This window comes from Ochotona curzoniae, unplaced genomic scaffold (genome assembly GCF_017591425.1).
Source record: "Ochotona curzoniae isolate NIBS_2020 unplaced genomic scaffold, NIBS_Ocur_1.0 contig_3819, whole genome shotgun sequence".
NCBI lineage: Eukaryota > Metazoa > Chordata > Mammalia > Lagomorpha > Ochotonidae > Ochotona > Ochotona curzoniae.
In genome coordinates this window covers 30,621,244-30,635,244 of record NW_024466004.1, presented here as the reverse complement: position 1 = coordinate 30,635,244, position 14,001 = coordinate 30,621,244, and the positions used below count along the sequence as shown (strand labels likewise).

General features: G+C 34.1%; 1 protein-coding gene across 10 annotated transcripts in view; it reads right to left on the bottom strand.

Annotated features, from left to right (window-relative positions):
- Positions 1-536: 536 nt before the first annotated feature.
- SENP6 (SUMO specific peptidase 6) overlaps positions 537-14,001 on the bottom strand; it is a 99,140-nt gene continuing 85,675 nt past the window's right edge. For 7 of the 10 annotated variants that reach the window (XM_040983653.1, XM_040983648.1, XM_040983646.1 and 4 more), the window contains 5 exons: positions 11,918-12,021; positions 10,279-10,367; positions 8,898-8,966; positions 8,646-8,796; positions 537-7,220 (listed from right to left, as the gene is read on the bottom strand). In XM_040983653.1, coding sequence (XP_040839587.1) covers positions 7,011-7,220; positions 8,646-8,796; positions 8,898-8,966; positions 10,279-10,367; positions 11,918-12,021 — 623 coding nt within the window. In that variant the 3' untranslated portion in view covers positions 537-7,010. Of the gene's footprint in view, positions 7,221-8,645; positions 8,797-8,897; positions 8,967-10,278; positions 10,368-11,139; positions 11,238-11,917; positions 12,022-13,014; positions 13,633-14,001 lie in introns of those variants that run through there. The other 3 variants (XM_040983654.1, XM_040983656.1, XM_040983655.1) reach the window with 3 other exon arrangements.

The window sequence follows — 14,001 nt, the reverse complement described above, 5'->3', positions numbered from 1 at the left end:
TGCAAGTAAAGACTTGCTCAATTAAAAATGGATGAGGATGCAGGAAAACTTGAATTTAAACAAAGTTCAAAAACAAGGTGTTGTAAAAATTTTAAAATGTACATGATCTTTGATTTAGCACCCCCTTGGAAATTTACTCTGGGAAATATTCATGGGTACAATAAACAAAGCAAATGTTCCTTAGTTTGGTAATCATAAAACATATTCCTTAACCTCTGAAAAACAGAGTAATCTTTGTTTATTTTGAAGTTAAGAGTTAACACTGAAATGTTTAGGGCACTGTAGGTGAAGCAATATGCCACCTCTAGATGAAGCTGGCTTATTATTATTTCTTACAGTTATCTAATAGGCAGAGGTCAACAGCGGGACACAGAGGGAGCTCCGCTCCAGTAGTTCATTCCCCAAGTGCTGACAATACACATTGTTGGCTAGGACAAAACTAGAAGGTTCAGACTTCATGCAGTTCTCTCAGTGAGCAGTGGGGCCATTATCTGAACCACTATCTGCTCCTCCCAGGATGTGCACCAGTAGGAAGGTGGGTATAAGCAGAACTGTACTTGAACCTGGTCGAGAGTCGTACAGGGAGATGTTGATCCCTGGGCCAAATGGCTGCATCTGGGGAGAGGTTTGGAGTCCACGTGCTACTCAGCAGTTTCCCATCCAACACTGGAATAGCATGGAGCTTGTACCCTTTCTTCCCTCTTCTGAGCATGCAGCATGACAAACACAGCTTTTGGGGGAGAGCAACTCCTAAGATTTCAGTACTGTTACCGTTGTATAATCAGGCCAAGTGGGACTCAAGGAGTAGGAAAACTGTTCAATAAATATGGTTCATCGTAAGAACTTTACGATCATACCAGATGACCTCAGCTGACTTCCACAAGATGTTGCTGAGACAAAAGATTCTGCAAAGCATTTATATAATTATCCTAATCTTTATATATTAGTAGAGATGTGTACAAACTTTGTGAATATGGGGAAAATATTGAAGAATATATATAAAGTTTCCAAAAAATACACTGTACCAATTTAAAACACTCGTTTTATAGTGTGGTCACATGCCTCAGAGTTTAATCGTAATTACAAGTATAACATTGAAATTTTCATATAGAAGTTCACTGAATCCAGATGCTTTGATGCTGAGTGGTTTCTCGATCTTACCTGCATTAAGAGGTCTCCGTGGACCTCGCTGGAAAAAACTACCAAGAAGCCATACATCAGTGGATTCAAAGTGTTGTCTTGTTGGGGAAATTTGGTGGAGATTTAAATTTGCTGGCCTTACTGTAGACTATTTGAATTGAAGCACTTGAGGAAGGTTTAGCAATCTGTATTTTATCAAGCCTTCCAGATGATTTCTGATGCAAACCTGATCACTTATTACTGTCAACTTACTGATGTGCAAATTCCTTCGTTTTAATCTAAATTCCAGTGATGATTTGTGTTTGGACTATTTTTGCTTGTCTTACATCCTCTAAGTCACTTTGTTATAAACTATCAGGTGTCTGTCCTACATCAAATTAACTGACAGCAGACTGGGTGGGAAGCAGCAATGATTGAAAACATAACGAGGTATATAATACAGGCAGTTTAGGTGGTTCCCTCAGGAGCATGTTTGGAAACACTGCCTGCCTAGGTCAATGTAACAAGTTGTTTTAAGTTTATATCAAGAAAAATACTTTTCCTGTGAAGACAAAGGAATGTGAATATTTTATCCTAGCCTAAAGTTTTAATGTATCTATTTTTAAAAAATAAAACACTGGTTTTTAAAAAAAATTTTAATGTCATGTTTTCTTCGGTACTGTTGTTTTACAATTATGTCTTTTAAATTAGTTTTGTCCACTTTTGAGCTCTACATAGTTTAATAAAGGGTTATTATAGATGTAACTGAGAAAAAGTCAGAACTCTTTTGTTCCCGTTGCATGTTTCTAGTACTTGAAATCTCTGCCACTCACATGGAAGATCTGCATTGAGCTTCAGATTCCTTTATTAGGCCAGGCCCGGCATTGGCTATTGAAAACATTCGGCAAGTAACCAGCAGATGGCAGATTTCTCTCTCAGCCTTTCAAACAAAATAAATTAAAATATAAATTTTATTTAAAAAACCATTGTTTATACATATCCAAAAATAACACATTCAACAAGCCCCTATATGGTCAATTTCAATAAACAAGATTCTGCCACATTGTACCTCTAAGAAAATACGGACATTCCATTTTTCTTTTTATCTACATGTTAACCTAGTCTCTAGGATGAGATTGTGAATTCAAAGTCCAGCCTTGCTGGGAAAACAACTTCTTTGGGTTCGGCTTTGTCCTGTAACTTTGGAGTAAAAACAGCATGTTCTTCATTAGGTCATTGTAAGTAATAGGTGGTTGCTCAGTACAAAATAGGCAATAAATAGATGCATAACAAATGAAGCCTGTATCATTTAGGACAAATCACCCATTTCTTGAGGGTCTTTGCATTGCTTATAGGTGTTTATCTCAATGCCTACCAATAATGAAAACATCACATCTTCAGGGAAAATTTCCCTAACCTCTCCAGACTAAGACTATATACTCTACTTTTTACAATATGAGAAATACGTGGAACTATTATTTTTGTGAGACGGATTAAGAAGCATCTTTCCCAATATAACATCAAGAAGTTACATGAGAGAACATGTTATCTGTTTGCTGGTTTATCCACAGTACAAAGTATGAAGCAGATAGTCAACAATAAATATTTAGACTAACACCTTTTAATCTAAGTTCTAATAAATTCTTCTATTGTCATCATGTATATAACCTAACACATTCTATAGTATGCTTGGATGATTTTTCATTTATTTGGTAAGTTAAAAATATTTTCATAATATACTCTATCTTACAAGGGGTATTTTGTACATATTTCTTTAGGAGAAAATGTTCCTAGGTATATGGTTTCTATTACAGTATTCTAAAGTAAAGGATGATAAAATCAAGAGAGTTTAAATTACCAGTTAAGAGGATCAACTATAAACATAAGAAAAAGCCTCCACATTATTTTAAAATCCATTTTCACTTTCATTATTTCTGTGATTTTTTTGTTAGGGGACTGATGATGTTATAAAACAAAATACCACCAGCTCCGTTTTCCATAGAATAATCCACTTGTGTAAAATAATTTGTAGCTTTCTCATGGCAATGGTTATTTTCATGAAACTTCATTTTCCCGTGTTTTTCAAATTTCCAAACCATATATTCAACTATTAAAACCATGTAAAAAAATTTTAATTTCAAAAGCACCTTCTCTTGCTCAACCTATAATTCTTCTCCCTGTTAGCCCAAAGCCAATTCTGATAAGTGGTATTTCTAAGGAAGTTTAGAGTCAATCCAAGAGACAAAGCCATGGCCAGAGTCTATAGTATGCTGTATTCTCTATCTTCTCATTCATTTACTCATTCTGTATGTTGGCATATTAAAGGTTCTGAAATCTCCTGTAAAGAAATCTGTTCAACTTGGTTTAAACTATTTCCCAACTATAATTGATGCAGAATTGATTTATCTTAAAACTAGTACTCAAACACACTTTGACAAGTTTAGATGCATCCCACAAATTGGTTAGTTCAGATCCAATTAAAATTTAAACCACATTCCTTTTAGTGCTACCATGACCACTACGACCTCTGCTTACGAATTCATAAACCACTTAGTAAATCATAGAGAATATATACTATATAAATCAATGCCTAAAATGCACTTTCACTGAAAATGCGGACATCTGATATTTGAGTACTGTAATACTTGGTAAATGCTCAGCAACATCAATTTCGTGACTTCATTAGTGCATTTGGAAGTGGGTAAAGCATTTGAGGGAAGGAATGTAAAGCGCCTGCATCTCTAGGAGCAGGCCAGCTCCTCGACAACCACAAAGAACAAACAGTGATCCTTTCAAATCAGTGAACCGCCACATGTGCACCAGAAACTTTTGGAAATACATGGTGCAATTACCTGTGGTTTGAACAGCTCCCTAAATTATCTTAATGCACATTTATATAATAACCTTGGTTTTGGATACTATCTCACTGTAAGCTTCTATGATGACAAATTAATCATTTGCAACAAGGAGAGTAACAGCTTCTAAGCTTTAAAATCTTTAAAAATTGTTATTTTAGGTGATGGGTTGAGAATATCTAACTCCTCACCCACTGTACTCTGATTTCTTGATAATAATTTAGAGTACTTAACTATTATCCCTTCATCTGCTTTATTTTATATTAAGAAGTAGAGCTACTTTCTTTCAAGCTTCACATTCATACAATTCATCAATAAGCTCTTCCTCTCAGGATAAATTTATATTTTATAATAGCTTATAAACTAATTTTTCCTGAAAATTAGAAAATAAAAAATATGCTACAAACTTACTGGAATATTTCAGTACTCACCGGGATATTTTCTTCTTAACTTTTTATAACCACTTGGCTAGGCAGTCTATTGTATATACTTAGTTCCTCTCCTTTTGTCCTTGAAGTGATCTGCAGAATAAACTTTCACTACTGCTATCTTTATAAAACATACAGCATTGTCCTGCTTGTTCTCAAGGGTTCCATTCTTTTTGACAGTTATTCCCCTCCTTGGTTGCAGTACAACACCACCAAGTCTTGACTTTGTATATTAAACTATGTTCTGTTTATCTAGCACTCTATAATTTTTCATTTTAGAGAAATTTAAACTCACACTGTACTTTATAGCTTTCGGTGAGATTTTAAACATAAATAGTAAATTCATTCATAAGACATAATCTAGATAATTTATACTTCCAAATGAAACCTCCCATGTTTAGTTAAAAGTTTAAGTGTAGGTTACTCAACAAATTAGGTTTATATGGTTTATGTGAATCTGAAAAGATATCACTTAAGTTTTCAACTTTCTTAACTGGTACAGCAACATCAAAGGGAAGGGACTAGTTGAACAGCACCTTTGCTCCTACCAAGAGCTGAGACACATACAAATTTTATGGCTAAGTAATCTAATCTCTTCTAAATATGATTAACTGCTATTCTATCCAACAAGAAAACCAATACAACAGATCTAATTAGTTAAGACACTAGATACTCATCATGCAGCTTCAGTGTCTAGTAGCAAACCTCTAGACCTTAAAGTTCTGTTTCACAGCTTCTAATCACTAATAATACTCTAAAAAGGCTTATATTCACTTGTAACTACATACAGAAATACCAGAAACATAATTACCAAGTGAATGCGCACAATCACTGAAGAGTCTCAAATCTAGTTTGGAGCTCAATATAGCAGCCACTGGAGTTTTCAGTATCTATATAGTAACACAACGTTCAAAAACAAAATTGCACATGGGGGTGGGAGATATGCCACCTATTTGTTTAGTACTCTGAATCTAGAAAGTTGACATTCATTCATGTATATTGTATGTTGAAATACAACTGACTTGAGTTGGCCCAAGGGCTAAATTCTTATTTTAGCTAATCAAAAATTAGCTAATAATAAAGCGTAACTACAAGAAATTAAATCAAAAACAAATAAGTACTTTAGAATAGTTTTTTCAGTATCTTCAAATTCTGACAGAACACTTCATTTAAAAAATTAAGTATGTCAATTTTGACATTGATATAGTTGTTTCTTGTATTGCTAAACAGAAAAAGTGCCAAGATAGTTCAAAACCAGAAAAACATGTAATTGGTAACATCAACAGTGACTCACCTTATATTTACTTCTAGAATTTCACTTATTAAGTGTATCTCAATAGACTTTTTTTTGGGTTGTTACAAACATATTTGTCCACCCAAAAATGTTCATGGGTTTTTATAGAATTAAAAGAAGTATACTCAAATGCTAAGCACAATGCGAAAAAGGGCTAATTTATAAAGAAAATATTAAATTGTTTTTGTTACGCATATATCACACAGAAACTGATTTTTAAAAATATATATGTCAAGTCTGAATGCCAACAGGTTCTGGAGATATGGACGATCCCAAGTGACTTGTAAATCTGTCTTCAAGCCATCAGATTAATTATGTTAAAAAAAATTCAAAATAGAGTTTTGCTGCATTATACAACTGACTGACATATAAAAATAATCTGTACTGAAAAACTCAAGCAAAAATTTTGATGTTCTGGTTACCAAAAAAATAGGAATAATGGAAATAATAGCAAAAGCTATTACAAAGAAAATCCTATTTAAATTGCTAGGTTTGCATAATTTAAAAATGTTTATCAAATAACTGTACCACAGATTATAACATACTTGAAATGATCATATAGAAAAGTAACATGGACATTTGAAATGCAAGCTGCATTCATCAAAAATTTTAACCTGAGTCTTTGATGATTTCATAAATGCATGTGACAATGTTTACAACTCTAGCTGATTTTCATTATATAATTCAGTGTATTTTTCTGTGAATGACCTTTAGTACCGTTTTTCCCTAATCATTTATGTCAAGTATAAATATTACATGTCTTAGATCCTTTGAACATATGGGAATGTGATAAGTTCTTATTATTCTTTTTGTAAGCATAGGAAGATGACTGGTTAGTTCACAATGCCTTATATTTGTCTTATTTTCACATTCTAAGTTATTTTAGAATGAATGCAAAAGATCAAAAAATCATAGCCACTTGCATATTCCCATAAAACGTATCACACCCACTTAGGAATTATACAAGTTCACTAAAGAATATCAAATTAATCATTTCCTCCTATAAATATTTTCTTTTTATTTATTTTGTGTTTAGAAGTTGCAGTTTTAAGTACTATTAACAGAAAAATACATAACAAAAGCTTCCTAACAAGTGAAAAAAATAATTATAAATGCTGGAAAAATTGGCCTCATTAACATATTTACAGACTTACTTAATACATACTCCTTTGGAAGTTAATTATATGACATTTATACAAGCATTAACATTGTCAAATCACTCTGAGTAGTGAACACTTCAGTTCTTTACTGTTTATACCCAAAGCTGAAAGTCATTAGTTTCTGAATGCAGAGCTGGCATGCAGGAGCCATCTGTCAATCTGAGATACTGTTCACATATTGTCCTGTCCCTTCGCCGAGAGATGCTTCTGTGGGGGAAGTATCTTTATGCTTCTTTCTTTCTTTGCTCTGCTCTTCCTGCAGCTTCAGAATTATGTTTCGGATTTCTTCTCTTTTTGTTTTCATTCTTGGGGGAGGAAACCAGTTTGCCAAATTCATAGGTAGCTCAAAATTAAGAATTGGATTCTGAAGATAAAAATATTAAGTGTGTATTACAAAATTATAATAAATAATACATGTGTCAAAAAGTAAACCAATGTTACAAGTTTAAAAAGAAATTTAACTCATTCATTATGCATTTGCTCAACAGGGCAGTCATTTTTCTAGGCACTAAAGGCACAACATAATTACTGACTACAGATCTTACAGTACAATCAGGGGCAGGCCAAATTTTACCTGCTCTGCTAAATAAATTAATGAAAGTATGGTGTGTGAATGGTAACCCTGAACAACAACAGAACTGACAGTAGCCAACAGAAGCTATACAGTCACAAAGACTAAAACATTTACTGTTTGACTCTTGATAAAAATTTTGTCACTTCGAAATCATTCAACTATTAAACTAGGAATAAAACAAATATAACGACAGGGTATTGTTAGAAAGCAGTTCCATGAGGAAGTAATGGTTAAGCTAAGAATGAATAGATGTTAGTTAGCCAAAGAATTGCAGAGCAATACCAGAGAATTGAAGGTACGGACATATGTCCTGAAAACGAGAAGCATGAAAGAACATGACACAATAGAGAAACTGAATGACATTCAAAGTGGACAGTATGTATGAAAGTACAAGAGCTCAGAAAAACAGAACTGAAAGACTACAAAATGCTAGAATGATAGAAAAAACAAAAGGTAGAGGCATGGTAGGATTTGAATCAAGCAGCTGTTTAGACCACCTGAAATGCTTTGATCTTTATCTCAATAATGTAAAATGTAAAGTAGGAAAGTATCATGACATATTTGACGTCTTGGAAAATAATTTTGAAATAGAAAAGGTGAGTGATGGCAGCATAGACTGTAATTAGAGAAAGGCAAGAGTGATAAAGTAATGAACACATTGGCCTTGAATGACAGCATTTTCACTGAAATGAAAGGAGTCTAGGTAATTGTAAAGACTGTCCAAGAGATGTATATGAGATGCATGAGGTATTACACCTATTAAGTCAAAACAAGAAAATGAGGAAGGAAAGGCCAACAGTGGTAACTGGTACTGGGAAGTCAAGAACAATTCTGATATAAAGAAAAGGATGAGGCCAGACTTAGAATTTTTTAAAACAAGTAGGATTTGTGCCAATGGAGAGAATGTACATAAATACTTCTTTAGAAATATAAGCATGAACAAGAGAAAATAAGATGAGAGACTTCATAAGGTACAAAGAATCACTAATGTGGAGAGGGCAAGTTCATCAGTGATGGAATAAGGTCAGTGAACACAGGATTTGAAAACCTATAAAGTCCTAAAGTTTCTCCAATTTATAAGATTTTGCTACCAGGAATGACACTTGAAGCAACAGTTCTCAATTACTGGAAAACATTTTTTCAACTGTTTTCTTTATTCTAATACAAAGTCAAAGTTATTATTTACTACATCAGATCCAATAAACTGCAACCCACCTCAAAAAAACTTTCTACATATTGCAAAACATAAACACCACAGTCACTGAAGTTGTTTTGCTGGGGTACTTTTGGATTAGAGCCTTTCATAACATCTTTGGAAAAACTTCTTTTGCTTCCTTTCTTAACTTCCCATTCCACTTCTAAATACCTGTAATAATGCACACACAGTAAGAATATATATATAAAAAAATATACATAGTCCCTCATTGCTATCAGTATACAAAGTGTGAGGTGTGATTTTGAACTTACTCTCTTAGAATTTTGACAACATTTGATCGGGAAGGTCCTCGCAGTGAGTCCATAAGTAGGATACAAGGCCTGCAGGGTAGAAATGATCAAAAGTTGAATACTCACATAATATTACAAAAGCATACAGACAAAAAGTAGTATACTAAAAAAATTTAAAACCCTTAAAACTCCCCTCACATGTTTCTGTAAATACTAAGGGAAAAATAAATGTTACATATGTAACTGAATAATACTCTAATTTAGATGGTACTAAATTACAGATTATAGAATATTACTAGTTGTATTACACAGAAATTCCATATTTGGCTCCTAAAAATATTCCAAAATTTGGTAAAAATTAAAAATACATATATGAGTTAAATGAATACTCATTCCCTAGACAACAAATGAAAAAAACATTGGGTCATGTTAAAAGAAGGTAGAGTCTCATTTTTAAACTAAAATGAACAAAACAGAGAATCAAATCAGTTTTAGGATGATGCAGTGTTTTGGTGAAATTTCACTTCAGAATATAGTATAAGTCAGGTTCAACTTTTATAATCTTTAAGAAACATATTTTACTTGATAGAGACAGAGTTGGGGGATGAAAGAGGAACAGGGAAAGAAACGACCCATTTTCCCAACCAGCTCCCCCAAAGTCTGCAACCTTAACAGCCAAAATCAAAGGTAGAAAGAAAACAGGGCAGGCTGGGGGTGGGGAAATAAGCAAAGCCAAGAATTAGGAACCTGACGGAGGTCTCTCACACGGTGGCAGAAGCCCAGGCAATCAATCACATACTGCCTCCCAGGTTATTAAATGTAAGTAAGAAGATAGAATCAAGAGCACACTGGGACTTGAACACTCCACTGAGTAAATGTCTGTCAAAATTTCTTAATGGAGCTTCTATTAACATCTTCTATAAGCAATTCAAAGGGGATTAAGTTTAGAAGAAAGCACTATTTCAGCAAGAAGTTCAGAGCTTCTGGAGAGAACCCAAGCAAACCTGTACTTAATAAAAACCAACACCTGACTCACTCTCATTCGGGTTCCTATCTAGAACGTGCCTTTGAGTTACACCATAGCCTTCCCAAAGTAGCTATGGAACAAATATGTACTCTAAATCCATGTTATTATTTCTGGGAAAGTGTATTCTGCTCTAAATACTATCAAAATAAGCATTTGCATCTATGCATAAAAAGGCTAGGGAATTTAGCAAGGGGAAAGGGGAAAACAAAAGATTTCTGGACAATATACCCCAATTTTCCTCACTAATCATTATTAAAATAATGAATTTTGCTTGCATGACTGTAAAATAAAAATTATCCAGTTATGCTTTATTCCATGAATCTATTTAAAAAACCACCATGCAGTATGCATGATGAGCCGTGAATGCTTGCTTACTGTTTACAGATGGTGGGCTTTAAATGCCACTGTCCTATTTCTGAATTGCAGTTGTCATCAGCAAGGAAGCCATCATCACTGCTATCGTCCTATAAAAGACAGCCTACTGTTATTATAGAAAGTATACAATCTAAAAAACGAATAATTGAACAAAATAGTACAATTAAATAAAAACTGTTGTAACAAACATGTAAAAAGATATCTATTCTTAGGTGATCACATATTATAAAACAGCATACTATCAAATTGTGATTATCTAATGAAAAGAAATTATCAGAGGTTTATGAGAAATTGTTATATTTACTCATTCTACAATAATTAAAGCTTAAACATACTATGACTGACTAGTTTCCTGCCAAATACTATTGTTCTAATTTTAGTTTATTTTTTATAAAAATTTAATTTGTTGGCTCAGACAGCAGTTTCACAAAAGTACATAAACAACCATTATTCTTTTACATAATTTTCTTCCAGAAAAAATTTAAATTTATTTTTTTCCAAAAATATTTAAAGGACTTTCTGGAAACACAATTCATCTTTGACAAACCCAGAGTCTGCTTCAGAGAAAATATTATATGGACATTTTATCTTATCTTGTACATTCTCTTCCACAGGCTGCTTCAGCTCTCTGAAGAAGCTGCTGGTTAACTTTACTAATGAAATAATTAACATTAGGAATAACAGTAATAATAAAGCAGTTAAATTAGCTAATTCACATAACAACTACTAAAAACAAAGGAGACTAAGGTGAAGTGCCCACTATATAGCGTAAATATAATTCCCATACAGGTTGAATATTCCTTATCTGAAATAATTGCGAGCAGAAGTATTTCAGACTTCAGAATATTTGCAAGGACTTTATTAGTTGAGCACTGCTAATCCAAAACATGGGCATCATGTTGGCACTCGAAACGTTCCACATTTCAGAGCACTGTGTATTTCAGATTAGGAATTTCAACCTGGAAATATTGGAGAGAAAAGCTATATTCTACAAGCATACATCATAAACCAAGGGATATCACAAAAATTTTGTTTAATAAAAAGAAAACAAGTACAATATAGAACCATTTTCACTAGCAGATAAAACAACAATGAAGTTTATTACAATTTTTAAAAATCCAAGGAATTAAAGAAAGTGGTAAAAGTATCCTTAAGGTTTTTAAAGCTTATTTTCCTAACAAAATTTCCTTTAACTGAACTTGTCAAATAAAAAAATACCTTCAGAAACATACACCATTCTTTTTGTCAGCTAAATTCATCAAGCAAATGAGACTAAGCAGATACTGGAATTCACTTACGTCAATTTGGTTTAAATTCAATCTACACATATCATTTTATACACAAATACTAAATTTTGGATGGAATAAAAAAGTCATAAGAAAAATGACATAACCTGATGTAAGACATAGTCAAAAAGTTCAGCATTTGCTTCAGATGAAGTATGTCTATTTGACAGTAGCAAAATCATCAAAAGGATTAATGCTTTTAGCACAGAAACTTCTGACTTAAAAACTGAATTTGTTTTGAGATATAACTCAAATCCAGAAGCATTGAAGATTTTGGTTTAAGAAATTATAGAACTTGACAGAAAGATCTGTAATTAGATAATTAGAAATTTTTGCTAAGCATTACATTTTACCTGGTTATCCTGCTCTTCAGAGAAGTCAATAAGTTCATCTTCAAGCATTTTACCACTTTCAGCTGACTCATCACTATAACTTAGTCTGATTTTGCTTAAGCCATCTGTTTCAAAAGAAGCATCATACAATACTTAACAGGTCATGCTAATGTCAATGATGATGTACCTCTAAGTATATAAAATCTGCTTTAGTATAAAATACAAGTATAAAATAAGGATACTTACAAAAACCGTAACAACATATCAATCATAGAGTTGTTCCAACACTCAGCACTTAAAATTCAGTAACATTAAAAGCCTAGGTTATGAATTAAGTAACTAAATATACACATATTAAAATACAAATATATGTACACACTTGTATATTTAAGTAAGCATTTTTGTGCTACTCTCTGAATACATGATTAAATAGTTAAGTTGTGGGTATCTGGCCTAGCAGTCCAGTGAGTGGCTAGGATGCCTGTGTTCCATATTCGAGTGTTTCGGTTCTTTACGTAGTTACAGCCTGATTCTAGCTGTTTCTTAAGGAAGGATCTGGGGAGTCATCAAGATGGCTCAATACCCTAACTCCCTATCACTCATAGAGCTGACTTCCTGGCCCTCCGCTTTGGAGACCCAGCCCTTGGCCATGGAGGGTATTTGAGTGTATGAAAAATTGTTCATTTTCATCAAAGAAGCCAATTCCACAATATATTGAAACTTAAGATTTATACAACAGGGCCTGGTGGCATGGCCTAGCAGCTAAAGTCCTCGCATTGAACGTGCCAGGATCCCACATGTGCACCGGTTCTAATCCCGGCAGCTCCACTTCCCATCCAGCTCCCTGCTGTGGCCCGGGAAAGCAGTCCAGGATGACCCAAAGCGTTGGGACCCTGCACCCGTGTGGGATACCCAGAAGTTCCTGGATCCTGGCTTCGGACTGGTATAGCATCGGCTGTTGCGCTCACTTGGGAAGTGAATCATCGGACAGAAGATCTTCCTCTCTGTCTCTCCTCCTCTCTGCATATCTGACTTTCCAATAAATAAATAAATCTTAAAAAAAAAGATTTACACAACAGCAGTGTAAAGAGACAGAAATTTTAAAATTGTGTAAAAAAGCATTTGAGTGACATATATTCTAGCCATATCTCCATCTTCTGCTTTACTCTGAATGCCAGGACTGGTGAAAGCCGAAGTTGGGAGTCAGGAACTCAAGCCAGATTTCCTACACTAACGGCAGGAATCAATGACCTGAGCCATCACCGCTGCCTCACATGGTATGCATTGAAGGAACTGGAGTCAGGAGACACAGCTAAATACTGAATGCAGGCTCTTTGAAGTGGTACACAGGTGTTTTAACACAAGGCCAAATGCCCACCTGTGAGATAGGAGCTTTAATACCAATTAACCAAATCACACAACGTAATATTTTAAAATTTTAAAGAGCCTGGCTTTCAGGTATGTTAGAATAAAATTTATTTTGATGGGTTATAAAAAAGGGAGTTAGGAATATGAATGTAAACAACATGGTGTGGGAGGGAAGCAAAATACATACATACCTAAAAACACTTGTATTAATCTCAATGCTGTGATCAGAAACATACTCTTCCAATAACCATCAGGGACTGCTGTTGTGGCATAGCGAACAAAGCTACCACCTGAGACATTAGCATACCATTTACGTGCTGGTGTGTGTCCTGCTTGTTCTACTTTCAATCCAGCTCCGTGATAGTTGCCTGGGAAAAAGAGTAAAAGATGGCCCAAGTGTTTGGGGTCCCTGCCATGCATAAGAGAGATGGAATGAAGCTCCTGGCTGCTGGAACCAGCTTGGCCTACTCCTAACCTTTGCAGCAAACTGGGGGAGCAAACAGAAAGACAGGAGCTTGCTTTCTCTCTGCAACTCTTCCAAATAACTAAATAAGTCTTAAAAAATATGAAACAGAAACAGCTAGTAAGTGCAGGGTAAACTTTTGTTACATAGAGAATAATCTCTTTTAACTTGTCCTTTGCAAAGTTTGTTCAAAGTAGAAATAGTTGAATAAAAATTGTCCAACTTCTTAGACAAGTATTACACTATGGTTATTTCTAACAGAAAATCTTCCCAT